Here is an 18,699-nt window from a genome sequence, read left to right as displayed (position 1 = left end):
TAATTATAGGTGTTCTTCATTTCCTCAGGAGGTTTGAACAGTTGTGCCTTCTCACTGCAGTCTGACCCTTTCTCATTCTTCCTCCTTACCCCTCACAGACTAAAAACCAAAACACGTTTTTATTATGATGATTTTAGGGCTGGAAGGGACCTGGGAGGTCTACTTCTTCCTTTATTTTATTAAGGGACTGGAAGCCTAGACAGGGCAGGTGACTTGCCCCAGTTGGTGCAGGACTTGAACCCACATCCTCTGATGCCAGAGTCTGTGCTTTTTCCATAACATCCTGGTACCTCCCCACTGTCCCTTGGCGTCCCTCATTCCTGAGCTGTAGGACTCTGGGTACTGTCTTATAGAACCCACCACTCTTTTATATTTATCCTCTGTTATTTTCTTCTTTTCCTCATACCCTAAAGTCCAGCTAAGTTCCCTGCAACTCTTGAGCAAGCTCTCCCTTCTTTTTCCTCCTTGGAAACGTTGACCTTCCCTTCTGGTCTTCTGGCCTTCAGGCCATTGTGCCCTTCTGCTGCTTTCTAAGGGCACAACACACACAAGTGCTTGGTACATATTAGGCACTTAATAAATGTATATTGATTTGAAATACTGTGAGGAAGGTGTTATGGATACAAAGACAGGATGAGTGATTTTTGATTTGGTTATACTTTCTCTGCCCATTAGCAAAAACAGGGAAGAGGAATTTCCTTCTCTCTGGGTAATAGCCTAGACTGGTGAATGAGAAGGGACTGGATATGAAGCCAGAAAGACTTGGGTTCAAATCCTACCTTGATACTTCCTAGCCGTGTGACAGTAGACAGGTCATTTAACCTCTTGGGCTTCAGTTGATTCAGCTGCAAAGTGAGGGCACTGGACTTAATATTAATACTGGTAGCTAGCATTTATACAGTGACTTAGGGTTTGCAAACCACTTTGCAAAGATTGTCTCATTTAATCCTCCCAGCAGTCTGGTGAGGTAGGTGCTATTATGATTTTCAATTTACAAAGGAGGAGACTGAGGTTGAATGATTGCCCAGGGCTGTACCAGTAGGGAGTGTTGGAGGCCAGATTTGAGCTTGGGCATTCTCAATTCCAAGGAATCCACCACATTAACAAATTGCCCCCAAGGTCTAGAATTCTGGAATCCTTTCAACTCAAAGATGCTGTGATTTTATCAAAAAGCCATTATTAAGGGACAACTTTGGGCCAAGTTTGTGCCAAGTGCTGGATTTATTCAATCTATGGCTCAGAAAATGTTGTTCGGAAAACATATGTTCATTTACAGTTTTTGTTGGTGAGGCAATTGGGGTTAAGTGACTTGCCCAGAGTCACACAGCTAGTAAGTGTTAAGTGTCTGAGGCTGGATTTGAACTCGGGTCCTCCTGAATCCAGGGCTGGTGCTCTGTCCACTTCTCCATCTAGCTGCCCTTCAATTACATTTTAAAAAAGTAATCCTAAAGTTTTGTGACTGTTTATAGAAAATGTGATTTGTTACAAGGGGGTGATTCTCTAAATAGAAAGGAGAGGAATATATTTGGAAATGAAGGTGATGTAGAAATGAATTATCAATTAAAATATTTTAAAGCAGTTACTAAAGGTTTATGAGCTGTTTTTGTAGAAATCATGAACATCTGAGTGATGTGCATAGAAACATCAGTTCAGCTCATAGACTTAAGTAATGGTTTAGACTTCACCACTCCCAGAAAAAGCATCACCTTGATAGCATGGTCGTCTGTACTTCTCTGATGGTTAATCCAGCTCTCCTTCTCCTCTCCCTCTCCTCTTTCTCTCCTCTTCCTCTTTCTCTCCTCTTCCTCTTTCTCTTTCTCTCCTCTTCCTCTTTCTCTCCTCTTCCTCTTCCTCTCCTCTTCCTCTCCTCTCCCTCTTTCTCTCCCTCTCCTCTCCCTCTCCTCTCCCTCTCCTCTCCCTCTCCTCTCCCTCTCCTCTCCCTCTCCTCTCCCTCTCCTCTCCCTCTCCCTCTCCTCTCCCTCTCCTCTCCTCTCCCTCTCCTCTCCCTCTCCTCTCCCTCTCCCTCTCCTCTCCCTCTCCTCTCCCTCTCCTCTCCCTCTCCTCTCCCTCTCCTCTCCCTCTCCCTCTCCCTCTCCCTCTCCCTCTCCCTCTCCCTCTCCCTCTCCCTCTCCCTCTCCCTCTCCTCTCCCTCTCCCTCTCCCTCTCCCTCTCCCTCTCCCTCTCCCTCTCCCTCTCCCTCTCCCTCTCCCTCTCCCTCTCCCCTCTCCCCTCTCCCCTCTCCCCTCTCCCCTCTCCTCTCCCTCTCCCCTCTCCCCTCTCCCCTCTCCCCTCTCCCCTCTCCCCTCTCCCCTCTCCCCTCTCCCCTCTCCCCTCTCCCCTCTCCCCTCTCCCCTCTCCCCTCTCCCCTCTCCCCTCTCCCCTCTCCCCTCTCCCCTCTCCCCTCTCCCCTCTCCCCTCTCCCCTCTCCCCTCTCCCCTCTCCCCTCTCCCCTCTCCCCTCTCCCCTCTCCCCTCTCCCCTCTCCCCTCTCCCCTCTCCCCTCTCCCCTCTCCCCTCTCCCCTCTCCCCTCTCCCCTCTCCCCTCTCCCCTCTCCCCTCTCCCCTCTCCCCTCTCCCCTCTCCCCTCTCCCCTCTCCCCTCTCCCCTTTCCCCTTTCCCCTCTCCTCTTTCCCCTTTCCTCTTTCCTCTTTCCTCTTCCTCTCCTCTTCCTCTCCCTCTCCTCTTCCTCTCCCTTCCCTTCTCCCTGTCTCTTTCCACAGCGGAATTGTCCTCTAGGTTAAAGAAGAAGGGTGTCTTGTCTGCTAAACCTTCAGATGGAGAATCAAGGTGAGAGAATTCTGAACTCTTGATAATTGAGTCTATTTGCTTAAACGAGCACATCCCCTTAGGGCAGGGTTTCTTAACCTTCTTTGTGTCACCTGTGCCTTTGGCAGTCTGGTGAAGCATATAGGCCAGTTTCTCAGAATAGTGTTTATCAATGCTATATATAATACTATATATAATGTAGTATATAAATATATGTGTGTAAAACATATATCTGTATAATATGACTATGGAAATCAATTATATTGAAAATAAGTTATCAAAATAGTTTTTTTTTTAAAGTTCACAAATCCAAGGTTAAGAATTCCTTTCCTTAGGAGCATAACCATAAATTTAACAATTGGTTTTAGTTTATAAAAGTTCAACTTGCATTTTTACTGTAATATTTAATATACAATGGTTTCCCTTTACTTTTTTGGCTTTCTGGCTTGCCTTATTATTAATTTAATTGTCTGGTTATAAACATTTAGGAGCCCTGGCAGTTTGAGAGAGTATAATGTCATTGTATTGTGTTATTTCTTTGAAGGATTTAGAGTTGTTTTATAAGAATTTCAAAGGAATAAAAAAAAGAATTTCAAAGGAATAAAGAATCTCTGGTAAAATCTGCCATCTTGTTTTGTATCGTGGTTCTAGATCTGGAACTCAGAAACTATCTAGGCTGATCCTTTAGAGAGAAACAGAATCTCATTGAGGTGGTGAGGTGACTTTTTTTCTTTTTTTCTTTTTTTTTTTTTTTTGCAGGGCAATGAGGGTTAAGTGACTTGCCCAGGGTCACGCAGCTAGTAAGTGTAAGTAGGTGACTTTTTCAAGGTTGTACTACCCAGGAGGTGGCAGAGGTGGAGTCTGAACCCAGATCTTCCAGTTCTGGAGCCAGCGTCCTCCCCTGTCCCATGCTGCCCCTTCCTGTTAGCTGTTATGTTTTTTGTTCACTGGCATCATTTTCAGAGGATATTTACATTCAGAGGGACAATGTGGACACACCACAAATGATGATATTTTATAGCTTATGCAGAGTTAGATTGAAAGTCAAGGGAGATTGGGCATTATCTGTGGTATGAGTCAGAAAAATGTGTTGTGTGGTGTTTCTATGCCTTGCCTCTTATCTGAGGCTATATCATCTAGCTCCATTGACATGCATACTTGAAAGTTGCCTTTTGAGTCAAGGGACCAGAGTGGCTTCATCTACAAAGGTAGCTTTGCAATAATTGGGACCAAGTGCGTGTTTGTTAGAAAGAACAAAGAGCAAAATGTGTGGAAAGCAGCTGTCATTATCCTACCAATGGACAATGGGGAACCTGACAGCAGGAAGGTGGTGAATCGATACTATGGCAAAGGTTAGCATTGAGCTGCTTGGAGCGAGGTGAGTTGACTTGCTATTACCATTATGGGTATATGGGAGTGACATGTCCAGTAGTGGGGAATTTGAGGAAAGGAAGTTTGGACTTAAGCACCAGGACCATTAGATTAACTGCTAAATACATTGCTTTTCATTATAGAAAACCTTTTAATTTTTATGAAATCAAATGAATCTGCCTTATGTTTTATGATATCCTGGAAACCACAAATTATTATGCATTTGCCATTTTCCTACATTTAAAAGATGCATCATTTAGCTTTATATTATCCCTTTTAATGATATGTATTAAATTTCATTTAGTTTAGTCCACTTAGAATTTATTTTGGTGCATGGTGTAGCATTCTGGGTTTGTGCCTATTTTTCACCAGACTGCTACCTCATTATTCCAACAAATTTGTTGAATGATGACTGCTTTCCTTGTGTTTTGTGATACTGGGTTTATCAAACACTAGACTATAGTGTTCATCTGGTTATTGGACTCATTATTATATAATTTATTGGTCCATTTCTCAAACTAGATGGTTTTAAAATAATTACTGTATGATTTGAGATGACAGAATACAAAAATTCTTTTTTCATGATTTCCTTTAATCTTTTCTTTCTTTCTTTTTTTTCTTTGCGGGGCAATGGGGGTTAAGTGACTTGCCCAGGGTCACACAGCTAGTAAGTGTCAAGTGTCTGAGCCTGGATTTGAACTCAGGTCCTCCTGAATCCAGGGCCGGTGCTTTAACCACTGCGCCACCTAGCTGCCCCATTTCCCTTAATCTTGACCTTTTGTTCTCCACTGGAAAATTTTATCATTTTGTCTAATTCCACACAGCTTTTCATATTTTTATTGGTATGTTATAAGATATATAACTTAATTTGGGAGCTATTATTGTCTTTATTTTGTGTTGACTCACTTCTATGGGACCATGGACATTGAATATCTTTGCATTTGTTTATATAAAATTGTTTTGTAGCTCACCTTGTGAGTCTTGTATGTGTCTTCACAGTAGCATCCATACACACATAATTAATGTCATTATTTTAAATGGTATTGTCCTTTTAATCACCTTTTCCCCTTCATTTTCATGGATGATAGAAGTGTTGGTGATTTTTGTGGGCTTATCTATTTTGGGCAAGTGTGTTTGTTTTGATTCTCTTGGGTTCTCTAAATCATCCTATTTTCCATAAAGATAATTCCAAATGCTTTAATTTCTTTTCTCTTTGCTGTTGCTACCTCTAGCTTCATTAGGACTATGTTGAGTAACAGTGAGAGGGGGCATCCTTGCCTGTCTCCTCTTTTGAGGGGGGGGGAATAGTCTAGGCTTCTTCATTATACATGTGAGGGGAAGGCCTGGGTATCTCTATTAAATTACAAAAGTATAAACTAGGTGGGAACAAGTCTTTAATTTGGGAAGAGGGAAGTGTTTTTGAGCCTTTGGATGAAATCATATATTATCACACAGGAAATGCATTGAAAATGATTGAAAGATGAGACATACCTCTGGGGCTGTGTTACAGTACAGTACAGTAAAGCAGTAAAGCTTGGAGAAGGTCCTGAGAAAGGTGGATGCCTTGAGCCTGTATCAGAGAGGACCTTATGTATAGGCAAATGTGTCTTAGACTCTTGGGGGGGGGGGACGGAGAAGTAGTTTTTTAAAAAATCAACTGTTTTAAATGTTATCTTTTTTGGGGGGGGCAGGGCAATGAGGGTTAAATGACTTGCCCAGGGTCACACAGCTAGTGTCAAGTGTCTGAGACCAGATTTGAACTCAGGTCCTCCTGAATACTGGGCTGGTGTTTTATTCACTTCACCACCTAGCTGCCCAAACCAACTGTTTTTGTTATGCCGCCTTAGTAAAATACTTCTCTCTAAAAGCTGATTAACTCTGGCTGGCTAATGGATGGATAATCAGTTGAGAACACACTAGTTGGGGGCTTGTGAGCCATCCCAGAAAACACTCCCAGGGTTATCCTTATAAACCTAAGAGGAAAAAGTTTCCATTGCCTTGCGATGAGCTAACCTGTCATTAAGAATGGGGAAAGTAGCCCTGGAGATGGTGCTACACAAATAATGCTGAATCTTTGATTTCATTACATATTTTCTATTGTGCTGGAGGAAAAAAATCTTTTTGTGCTAATACTTCATGTGTGTATTAAAGACTTGTTCCCTAGTTTGTTTGTTTTTGGTGAGGCAATTGGGGTTAAGTGACTTGCCCAGGGTCACACAGCTAGTAAGTATCAAGTGACTGAGGCCGGATTTGAACTCAGGTCCTCCTGACTCCAGGGCTGGTGCTCTATCCACTGCACCACCTAGCTGCCCCGTTCCCTAGTTTTTTAAAAAACAAATTGCTTTGTATTTTATCAGACTTAATCTTTTGATGTAATCATATGCTCAATTATTGTTATTGTAATATGATTATACACACATATATAATTTCCATAATCTTGAAACATCTTGGGGTTCCTGACATAAATCCAATTTAATTATAATGAATATTCTTTGTATTCCATTTGCCAATATTTTTTATTTTGGCTTTGTTCACTAATCATACTAGTTTGTAGTTCCTTCTTATTTGCAGATGAAAACAATATTTGCCTCTTAGAACTAAGTAGAATGCTACCTTTCTCTATTTTTAAAGACAATTTATGTAGCTTAAGGATTTAAAAATTATTTGAGAGAATTCATGCCTCAATCCATCTGATTCTGGTACTCGGCGATGGTGGTGCTTTACAGCTGTATTCATTTTTAAATCCTGAAATTGCTCTACTTAGGTTCTTTATTATTTTGTCATTTTGTGTATTTTGCTCTCCTTGGTACTTGCTTGATTTCTTTTACATTCTTAACTTTGTTTGCATATAGTTATGGGAAATATTCTCAAATAATTTTCTTTCTTCTCCATTCATTGTTTTTAGGAATTTGGTTTTCTTCTTTTATTTTTGCTTAAATGGTTTATTGTTCTCTAGGCTTATTAATTATATTGTCGTTGAAAAAGAACTCTTTAAAAGGAATTCTTTTTTATTTGCATTGGATTCTGTTCATTTTTCTTTGATTCTAATCTTTTATGCTTATATTGGGTGCATTAGTGAGTTCATTTTTGAAATTTTTATAACTGAGAGCTCAGCTCAGTAACCCTTTTTTGTTCCATTATTCTAAACATTTGTAGAAATAAATGTGCCAGGGGCAGCTAGGTGGTGCAGTGGATAAAGCACTGGTCCTGGATTCAGGAAGACCTGAGTTCAAATCCAGCCTCAGACACTTGACATGTACTAGCTGTGTGACCCTGGGCAAGTCACTTAACCCTCATTGCCCTGGGGGGGAGAGAAATAAACGTGCCTCTTAAGAGCTTTTTTACCTCCATGCCAAGACATGGGAGATAGGTGTTTGGTATTGGCTTATTGGTGCTGTTGTATTCAGCCAAGAGGTCTGAATGAACTTGGAATGTTGTATCTGAATTTGCCAATAAAGAGCATATGTACATACTGGGGCATATGTAAGCTTTCAGTAGGCTGCAGTACCACTCTTGGTCATTAGAGGGTGCCCAAAGACTGAACAAGTCTAGGTTGCTTTCTATTATGACTGGTAAGCCTCATGCCTTTTCTCATGCCTGTCCACTAAAGCAGCATTTAATCCCTTGCTCCCAGAGTCCTAATTCAGGAGATGAAATATTCATATTTAAAATAAAAATGACTACACTGACCTGGCTCTGGTCCCTGCATCTTGGAATAGTTTAGCTGCTCATCTCTCTTCCCTCTGTACCCATCAATTTAGATGGGCAACCATCTAAACCCAACAGCTTTAAAGTATATAGAATGAATATCTTTAAGCAATGTACAAATTCTCTTCTACCCGTGGGGAGATAGCCATTGCTAACTCACTCCCTTTCATGCCCTTTTCCTCCCTGATTATCCCACAGAGAAAGCTCACAGAAAGGAAGTCAGTGCGCTCCCTCTCCTCCTCCTCCTCCCTCTCCTCCTCCTCCTCCCTCTCCTCCTCCTCCTCCTCCCTCTCCTCCTCCTCCTCCCTCTCCTCCTCCTCCTCCCTCTCCTCCTCCTCCTCCCTCTCCTCCTCCTCCTCCCTCTCCTCCTCCTCCTCCCTCTCCTCCTCCTCCTCCTCCCTCTCCTCCTCCTCCCCCTCCTCCTCCCTCTCCTCCTCCTCCTCCCTCTCCTCCTCCTCCTCCCTCTCCTCCTCCCTCTCCTCCTCCTCCTCCGTCTCCTCCTCCTCCTCCGTCTCCTCCTCCTCCTCCGTCTCCTCCTCCTCCTCCCTCTCCTCCTCCTCCTCCCTCTCCTCCTCCTCCTCCCTCTCCTCCTCCTCCTCCCTCTCCTCCTCCTCCTCCCTCTCCTCCTCCTCCTCCCTCTCCTCCTCCTCCTCCCTCTCCTCCTCCTCCTCCTCCCTCTCCTCCTCCTCCTCCCTCTCCTCCTCCTCCTCCTCCCTCTCCTCCTCCTCCTCCTCCCCCTCCTCCTCCTCCCCCTCCTCCTCCCTCTCCTCCTCCTCCTCCCTCTCCTCCTCCCTCTCCCTCTCCTCCTCCCTCTCCCTCTCCTCCTCCCTCTCCTCCTCCTCCCCCCTCTCCTCCTCCTCCCCCCTCTCCTCCTCCTCCTCCCTCTCCTCCTCCTCCTCCTCCTCCTCCTCCCTCTCCTCCTCCTCCCTCTCCTCCTCCTCCTCCTCCTCCTCCCCTCCTCCTCCCCCTCTCCTCCCTCTCCTCCTCCTCCTCCCTCTCCTCCTCCTCCTCCTCCTCCCTCTCCCCCCTCTCCTCCTCCTCCCCCCTCTCCTCCTCCTCCTCCTCCTCCCCCCTCTCCTCCTCCTCCCCCCTCTCCTCCTCCTCCCCCCTCTCCTCCTCCTCCTCCTCCCCCCTCTCCTCCTCCTCCCCCCTCTCCTCCTCCTCCCTCTCCTCCTCCTCCCTCTCCTCCTCCTCCTCCTCCCTCTCCTCCTCCCTCTCCTCCTCCTCCCCCCTCTCCTCCTCCTCCCTCTCCTCCTCCTCCCTCTCCTCCTCCTCCTCCTCCCTCTCCTCCTCCCTCTCCTCCTCCTCCTCCCTCTCCTCCTCCCTCTCCTCCTCCTCCTCCCTCTCCTCCTCCTCCTCCTCCCTCTCTCCTCCTCCCTCTCTCCTCCTCCTCCCCCTCCCCCTCCCGCCCTCTCCTCCCTTCCCCCCTGAAACAATGGAACATAGCACAACCTACTTACTCTTTTCTCTGCCTCATCAATTTGATAACTGCCAAGATTTGTGATAGTTTGCTGAATTCGGCAGCCCCTAGGTAACCCTGGCTGTGGTATCTTCTATCTGTGTGGTCCCTGGTTTGGTGTACACCACTTCCTGGCTGCTCCTCTCTCTCTCTCTCTTCCCAAGGCCAGTAAGAGGAAGAAGAGGAGGTTGGCAAAGTACAGCCCCAAACCCTTTTATCCGGTCTTCTCTGCAGGCAGGTTAGGGCAACTTTGGTCAAAGGTACCTGGGACCTGTTCTCGTTTCTGGTTAAAGAAATGATCCCCTTACGAATTTCCCTGGGTCCAGGAGAAATTTAAAAAGGCAGAGAAAGCAAAAATTTCCAGAGGTTATATCTGGACCACACACATTTTTATATGTAATGTTGTTATTAACTTTAATATTCCTTTTTTATCGTTTAATTTGGTCTTTGCCCCCTCCCCCCTCTACTCTTGGGAAAATAATTTTTTAGTCTCCATTTAGACCAGCATCTTCTGATCATATTTCCTTCATTGATTACTCTTATAATTGTGCTATGGTCTGTGAAAATAGTGCTTCAAATTTCTGCTTTTATGCAATTGTTTATAAGCTCCCCTTACTCGAAACGGTGGATCGATATTTTTGTGAATGCCCTATGTGCATCTGAATAAAAAGCAAATTCTTTCCATCCATCAAATCTAGTTTTTCATTATTTCTGTAATTTATTCCTTATAAATCTTTTTATTTGATTTACCATATTTTAAAATTTGAGTATCGAAGTCTTCCCCTATTTTTTCCCTATCTAGTGCCTTTTGAAATTCAGTTGACTTTTCTTTTGCAAATTTATTTTCTATGCTGTTAGATATGACTTGTCGTTCAGTCATTTCAGTCATGTTTGACTCTTGGTGACTGCATTTGGGGTTTTCTTGGCAGAGATATTGGAGTGATTTGCCATTTCCTTCAGCTTATTTGATAGATGACAAAACTGAGGCAAAAAGGGTGAAGTGACTTGGCCAGGGTCACCCAGCTAGTAAGTATCTGAGGCAAGATTTGAATTCAGGTTTTCCTGACTCCAGGCCCAGGATTCTATCTACTGGGCCACCTAGCTGTCCCTAGGTACATATACACATATTTAATATTCACATGCATTTGCTGTCTAGGCTTTCTTCAATCATGATATAATTGCCACACTAATCTCTCTTAATACTTCCTAACTTGAATTCAGCTTTGTCTGAAATCATGACTTTAACTCTTCTTTTTGGGGAAATGAATAATGCATTTCCTCTCCCCCACATCCCTCCCAGTCTCTTATTTTAAACCTATATCTTTCTACTTAAAAGTTTGGTCTCCTGTAGGCAACATCTTTTTCTATCTTGTCCTTTTCTTTTAAAAAAAAAACTATTAAAAAAATTGAAGCTCATTGTAACCAACTCAACTTGCTTAGAGTCTGTTTACATTGAAATTATTTCATTTTAACATAAGTTGTTTTAACAACTGCAGCCATTGTCTCTAGGTCAACACCCCAGGTCTTTGTCAGTTCATTCTGGTTTATCCAGCTCCTCAAACTGGCTACATTTCACTAAGCCCTAGTTACCTGTCACAATGGAGTTGGAGCTTTATAGGAGCAGGCAAGAACGTGCCCGACTGTATTCGATATTTTGTGCTTGGCACGGGAATGATAAAAAAATGAACGATGTACGATAAAGCACAAGCAGGAGCATGGTGAAAGGCAGAAAGAGCTGGGCGGGGAAGCAGAGTGGAAAGATGAATGGAGTGGGAGTTAGAAGACCTGGGATTTGTGTCCTTGCTATGAGACTCCCTGTGTGACCTTTGGACAAATCCCTTTTCTCCGCTGGGCTTTGGTCGTTCATCTCTGGGAGCTCCTCGAGAGTAGGAACTGTTGGTGTTGTTTGTTTTTTGTTTTTTTAAACTTTCTTTGTATCCTTAGTGCTTAGCACAGTGCCTGATGGATGGTAAGTGCTTAATAAATGCTGGACTAAGAGGGAATTGGACCAGATGGCCCCTGGAGTTCCTTCCAACTCTAGAACTATGATCCCATGGCTGGTGCTTTTCTTGTGGTAGGGACTCCCAAATGCAGCCAGCTCATCAATCGGGGATCCTTCACTTAGACAAGGGCAAGTCCAGACATGGAGAACAACTGTGCAGTGGGAAAATGGCTGGTTTTTGGAGAAAGGGCATCTGGGTCCAGCGCAGCATCTGTATCATCAAGGGGCTTCCTGGTTATGGGAGAAACTGTGGGGCATGGAACTCAGAGGCAGCTAGGTGACTCGATGGGTAGAACACAGACTTGGAGTGAGGAAGACCTGAATCTCAACCCTTCCTTAGATGCTTAGATGCTGTGTGATTCTGGCCAAATCCCTTAACCTCCCAGCCTCAGTTGTCTCATCTATAAAATGGGTATAACAGCAGCACCTACCTCATGGATTAGTTGTGAGGATCAAGAGAGTTAAACATAAGTTAAGTGCTTTAAAAACACTATATAAATGCTAAGAATTATTATCATCTTATAGGATTATAGTGCTGGAGCTATAAGGGACATTAGAGGTCATCAGGCTCATCCCCCCCTCATTTTACAGATGAGGAAACTGAGTCAGAGAACTGATAAGTGACTTGTCCAAGGTCATGTAACAAATGCATGGCAAGAGATGGGATTCATAGCCTAGTCTCTGGCTCCAAATGCAGATTTCTTTCCTCCTCACCATGCTGCCTGCGATGCTTTAAGTATTATTTTCTGTTTTGATTAGACAAGGTGATCTCAGAGGCTCCTCCCAACACTAAATCGGTGATTCCTACAATCTCTCTGTCCCTTCCTTAACTCTGCTATCGAGCCTTTCAATTCTACTTCCTAGCAGCGGAGAAATCTGCCATCTCCCATCCAGTCTTCCAATAAGTAGTCACACTTGTCCCTGGTCTCCTCTTCCCCTCCCCACCCCATCGTTAGAGAGGGGATGGAAGCTGTTACATATGGAATCTACCTCTCACATCTGTGCCCAAGCCCCTTGGGATCCCTGAGAATCATAACAAACTCACCAGTGTTTTATTTGCTTTGAAGAACATCAATAATAAATCCTTCTCATGTTTCTGTCCCCTGGCCCCTTGAGACAGTTTCAATATAGTACACTCCTTCTGACTCTTTTTTTTGCCACCTGTACTAGTAATGAGTTTGGGAATGAGCTGTTGGCCAAGACTGATGAGGATTTTACTCATCTTCTATAATGCTCCTAAGGATTTAGATGTTCAAAAATGAGGAATTATGTACTTGATTTGACTTGGCGATAGCATTATGAAGTTTATAAAAGATATTCTAGCAGTCTTTGCCTCTACCAGATTGAAAACTATAGTTAAGACAGCCTCTCATAGGGATAGAAAAGGGAGTTTGGTTTTTTGGTCTGAATTATTCAAGTTATGTCTCTTCATTGAATATTTCTGGATTGTGCACACAGGGTTACCTTTCTATTTTCTTTGTAGGTGATCAGTTGATTAAGTTGAGAAGAATTTATTGTGTATCCTTAGAAGCACAATATGACTAAAAATAGGAATTCTCTTTCCCAGACAGATATCTAATTTTGCTCAGAAGTCTAGCTAGTCTGTGATTTCATGGGTATATTTTTACAAAAATACTGCTTGTAGAGGAACAAGACAGCCCCTTTCATTTGGGGACAGCCTCTCTTTGTTGGGGAGTTTTTCCTGATTTCTAGCCTGAATCTACTTTTTGTAAGTTCCAATCATTGCTTCTGGTTCTTTCTGCCCATTGGGACCAAATGTTGTTTAGGCATTTCAGTTGTTTCTGAGACTTTATGACCCCATTTGTGGTTTTCTTGGTAAAGACACTAGAGTGTTTTTGCCATTTCCTTCTCCAGCTCATTTCACAGATGAGGAAACTGAGGAAAATAGGGTTAAATGACTTCTCCAGGGTCACACAACTAGTAAGTGTCCGAGGCCAGATTTGAACTCTGGAAGATGTCTTGTGTCCTGGGGATCTGTGCACCATGGTGTCACCCAGTGGACTATAGGGCACATAAATGAATGCCAAATCTGTCAACTGGGAAAGGAGAAGAAAAGGAAGACTGAGAATCTCTCAGTGGGTAGGCCCTCTGACAAGAGTCAATCCTCTTAAATCTCCCCCAACAAAGAGGAGTTCCCTGTGGGAAAGTGCCCTTCACATGCCTCCAAAGAGCCATGCCCTGTAATTTCAGAATGAATAAAGAATTTGTGAATTTGATCAAATACTTGCAAAACAAAGAATATACAATGGACCTTTTTCCTCGTGTCCCAGTTTTCCTTCTGTAGTTACAGTGGCAGAGGAGCAGATGCTTGGTCAAATGGTTTTTCTATCATCTACAAACAGGAACTTGAATGTTGCTATTCTACATGTGAGATAGATGTCCAGTGGCCAACAAGTACCATCTCCTAGTTTTTACCAAACGTATATTAAATGATTGATGTGTGCTACTAGTTGTCAATCAGTCTTGTCTCACTCTTTGTGACCTGATTTGGGGTTTTCTTGCAAGGACACTGGAATGGTTTGCCATTTCCTTTTCCAGCTCATTTTACAGATGTCAGTTTGGATATTTTATATTTTTGTAAATTTTCTACGGGACAGCCAGGTGGTGCAGTGGATAGGGTGCCAGCTTTAGAGTCAGGAGGACCTGAATTAAAATCTAGCCTCAGACATTGACTAGCTGTGTGACCCTGGGCAAGTCACTTCACCCTGTTTTCCTCTGTTTCCTCATATGAAAAATGAGCTGGAGAAGGAAATGGCAAACCAACCCAGTATCCTTGCCAAGAAAACCCCAAGTGGGGTCACAAAGAGTCGGACATGACTGAAAATTACTGAATAATAACACAAATTTTCAACCATTTCTCTATTTTCTCATTCTTGTTGGTCTACAGCTGAGTACGATTTTCCTCTGAATTCACTGTGATCTCCCCTTTCTCAGTTTTGATTTTGTTCTTTTAAATTTCTTCTTGCCTTATTAAAAATTACTTTTGCTAATGATAGTGATTGCTATGCCTGTTAATGATAATGGTTATTGTTAATGATAGTTATGATTTGTTAATCTGGTAAAGACTTAACTCTGTTGAACTTATTTAGTTCATTTTCCATTTTACTAATTTCTCATATTCTGATTTCTTGTTTATGCTTGCTTTTGGTATGTTACTCTGTTCCTTTTCTAACAACTCATTTGCAAACAACTCATTAATTTTCTCTTTTCATCTCTTTTTAACATAAATGTTCAGGGACATAAATTTGCTTCTGAGTATTGCTGAATTCCCTTAAATATTGATAATAATCTATTTATAGTACCAGAGTCATTAACAATATTTGCTGTTGTTTCTAGAAAGCAATCTTTTTGACCCATTTCCTCAACAAGTATTTTTAAAATCTCTATTTAAATATATTTTTCTGTTGATTAATATTTGATTACATTGTGGTTTGTAATTTTTGTTTGGACCTGGAAGTTCATCAGCATGGAGAACTCCCTTTGCTAATGCAGGCAGGCCAATCTTCTACTATTAGTGTCTTACAGACTTGCTTGGGACCACTGAATGGTTAGGTGATTTGTCCCACTGGTGGTGTGTGTGCATGAGAAACAAGAGACATGAGCATTCAATCTGAGTCCAACCTTCCAGGAATTATGCTACCTTAAAGTCTATAAACAGAATGGTTAAAATTTCTCCATTTCTGAATTTATTTGTAACTTCATTTTTCAGTTTTTCCACATGTTCTATGTTGTACTTAAAATGTTCCATGTGTACTTAAAAAATCCCCAAACCAAAAAACTAAATCCAAACTATATTCTCTATTCTTCTCATTAAATTACCTACATCTGTCTATCACATCCAACTTCTTCATTACTGTCTTCATCTGTAGTTTATTACTTGTTTATCTTTTCATTTGATTTATCATGTTCCATTAGTGAGGCATTGAAATCTCCCACTATTATTGGTTTTCTAATTCCTTTGGCAATTCAATTAACTTTTCCCTTATAAATTTATGTTGCTATGTCATTTGGTGTGTAGATATTTGATACTGCTTAGTTTCTTTTCTTTTTCTTTTTTTTCTTTTTTTTTTTAGTGAGGCAATTGGGGTTAAGTGACTTGCCCAGGGTCACACAGCTAATAAGTGTTAAGTGTCTGAGGTTGGATTTGAACTCGGGTACTCCTGACTCCAGGGCCGGTGCTCTATCCACTTTGCCACCTAGCCACCCCTTTAGTTTATTTTCAGTGGTACATTTGAGCCTAATATGATTCCATTTTTCTTGTTTTCTCATTTGAATTGATCTTTGTGGGGGGAGTCTTACTTGAATTCCAGATTTTGTAGTATCAGTTGAAGCATTACAAACTTTAGATCATCCTTTGAAGTTAATAGGTAATGGATCTGAAGCATAGGTTGATGGGTTGATGGGCTGACCTCAGAGTCAGGTAGTCCTCAGTTCCTACCATGGCCGTGTGGGAATGACTAGTTGGTGCAGGGATAGAATGCCAGCTCTGAAGTCAGGAGAACCTGAATTCAAATCTAGCCTCAGACACTTACTAGCTGTGTGACCCTGGGCAAGTTACTTCACCCCGTTTGTTTCAGTTTCTTCATCTGTCAAATGATCTGGAGAAGGAAATGACAAAGTACTCCAGAATCTTTGCCGAGAAAACCCCAAATAGCATCCTGAAGAGTCTCAGACACTACTGAAAGGACTTTACAACAACAGGTAACTTAGCCTTTTATTGTCCTAGGCAGCTCTCTGAGATTGGGAATTGTAGAGCAGGAGCCCACCTGAATTGGTAGAGGGAGTTCCTGACATCGTAATAGATGTAACTATTTGTCCCTTTCAGCATTAGATATGTTTCATGTAAGAAATATTATGGATTGCTTTTTTAATCCATTCAAAAATACTTTTCATTTTTTATAGGGTAATTTAACTAATTTATGTACCTTGTGGCCTCTGGGCTCCCATAAAGAATTCTGGCATTACGTGGACCTGTATTCATCCTGGGGAAAAAGGGAGAGGGATTGGAGGGCTGGTCCTAATGGGGCAAAATGGGTGAGTTCTCTCTCCCTAGCTCATTAGTACTCAACCTGGTTTCTTCCATGGAAATCTCTTTTAAAAAACTCTTTAAAAAAGCTTATGCATCATTCATGTCTAGGGTTTGCCCTAAATTGGGTAAGAGGGTCCTTTCCCACTCAGATACTCATTGTACAATATAGATATTAAATATGAGACAGCTTTTATTTCCTCTGACTGAAATTGCATTAGATACATGGAACTCAGCACATCTGAACAAATAAAGGACCCATAAGGTACTCAAATAGTCCATTGTACTCAATATGCCCTTCCCAAGAGGGGTCAATATCTTTTGTGGGACTGCTAGACACTTATTATTCACCTCAGAGTTCCCGGTCTGAACAACTTGGATTAATTGGCAAGGTTCAAAACTCTTGGCCCCTCCTAGGATGGCTTTAGTCCTTCAGCTGGAGGATGATCATCTGGGTGGTCTTTTTTTTTTTTTTTTTTTGGTCTCAGAAGCATACTGTCATGAAAATTGTCTCATTCTGATTAACCAATGCCTGTACCCTGATCTTATGAAATCTTGACCCATGTGGTTAGCACCAAGGCTGGAAGCACCCATTTCTCAGGCTTCTCAGTTGCTGACCCATCCTTATAAAAGGCAATAGAAAGGCAGAAGAAAACAGCCAGAACTGGGGGTCTAGGGCACTCTAGTCTCCCATTACCATGTGCCTTTTGGTTCTCTTCCCAAACTTTTTTTACACCCCACTCTTTGAGAAAAGGAGGGAAGGGAAAAAAAAGGGGGAAAGGGAGGAAGACGCCTCTCTAAGGATAGGGCCATTCATAGTTTACTCATATGGGTAATTTTTCTCTGGCTATACCCTATACCTGGAGTGTTCTCCCTCCTCATCTATACCCACTAGCCATCTTTAAGACCTAAGTACAATCAGGAGCAGCTAGGTGGAAAAGTGGATAGAATGTCTGGGCATGGAGTCAGGAAGACCTACATTCAAAGGTGGTCTCAGACTTACTACAGTATCTCCACCCAAAATCTCCCAAATAGGGTCACAAAGAGTTGGACACAACTGAAATAATTGAGCAAGAACAAAATCTCATCTTTTACAAGAAGACTATTACCCTATTAATTCTGGTGCCCTCCTTTTAATTATTTCCTATTTATACTGTATAAAACATGTTTGTACATGTTTGCTGTCTCTTCCATTAGTTTGAGGGCAGGGACTATCTTTTGTCCCTTTTTGTATGCCCAGGATTCAGAATGGTGCCTGGTATATCTTCGGTGCTCAGTACATACCTATTGGCTGATTTTGACAAAATCAGTCAGGACTTGCCTGCCTCTCCTCTTTTTCCTCTCATTCTTTGTGATGCTAACTTATAAACTTATTCCTCTCTTCTTCCCTCATGGATTCTCTTCAAACACACTTATTACATTTAGTTGTTAACCAAAACAGTGTTACTATTGTTTTTAATCCCTGCCTATGGTGAATATATTTGATATTTTGACTCCTTTATTCCAGTTATAAAATATCTATTGATTTTAATTCCTAGCTTGATGATCAGCCTGGACTCTGTGTTCTGGTTAGTTTGACAGCTGAAAAGTCACTTTACCTTTTAACTTTTCCACAACAAATTGCTCAAAATTAGTTGTACTTTAAAAGAATTTCTTTTTGTTTTTAAAAAGAAAATTAAACTTTGTCAAATACTGACAGGGCTGAGGTTTTAATGAAACCCTCTGATGCTCTGATAAGCTTTGAGGATGCTCACTCCCATGGATGAGGCAGTTCCTCTGGAGCAGTGGTGTCCATCCCAAATAGAAACATTAACTATACATAAGGATTTCCATGGGCTACAGATTGGATTAGAAAACCACATATTGGGGGCAGCTAGGTGGCACAGTGGATAGAACACTGGCCCTGGATTCAGGAGGACCTGAGTTCAAATCTGACCTCAGATACTTACTAGCTGTGTGACCCTGGGCAAGTCACTTAACCCCCATTGCCCCACAAAAAAGCCACATATTGACCTTATCTATGTTCTCTTGTATTTTTATTTGTTTTGTAAGAGGTTTGGTTGTGTGTTGGACACCTCTGCTCTAGAACAGAACTATCTCTGGCTCAAGGTTCCCCTGAAGGGTGGGAGGCATCTTTTCTGATGCTATGGGTTTCAGTTCCCATTATGGTATGTTTTCATCAGTGCTTAGTGCCCTAGTATCATTTAACTATTTAAAATAATTTAGCTTTTACAAAAGGATTTTCCTGAGGAAAAAATGAAGCATGAACACTTCCCCTTGATACTTGGTGACAGGGGAGAGTGGGCCCCAATTTTTTTTAAGGAATTTTTTTCTTCACTTAGCTTTT

At 42.2% G+C, this 18,699-nt stretch overlaps 1 protein-coding gene across 1 annotated transcript in view; it reads left to right on the top strand.

The window, feature by feature from the left end:
- Window positions 1-18,699, top strand: part of ANKMY1 (ankyrin repeat and MYND domain containing 1) — a 123,949-nt gene that overhangs the window by 78,845 nt on the left and 26,405 nt on the right. The window contains exon 15 of the mRNA XM_044005029.1: window positions 2,720-2,786. Within this exon, the coding sequence (XP_043860964.1) occupies window positions 2,720-2,786 (67 nt within the window). The remainder of the gene's footprint in view (window positions 1-2,719; window positions 2,787-18,699) is intronic.

The sequence above is a fragment of the Dromiciops gliroides genome, chromosome 4, assembly GCF_019393635.1.
Source record: "Dromiciops gliroides isolate mDroGli1 chromosome 4, mDroGli1.pri, whole genome shotgun sequence".
NCBI lineage: Eukaryota > Metazoa > Chordata > Mammalia > Microbiotheria > Microbiotheriidae > Dromiciops > Dromiciops gliroides.
Note: the sequence above shows the minus strand (reverse complement) of the source record. Positions and strands in the feature narration are given on the sequence as shown.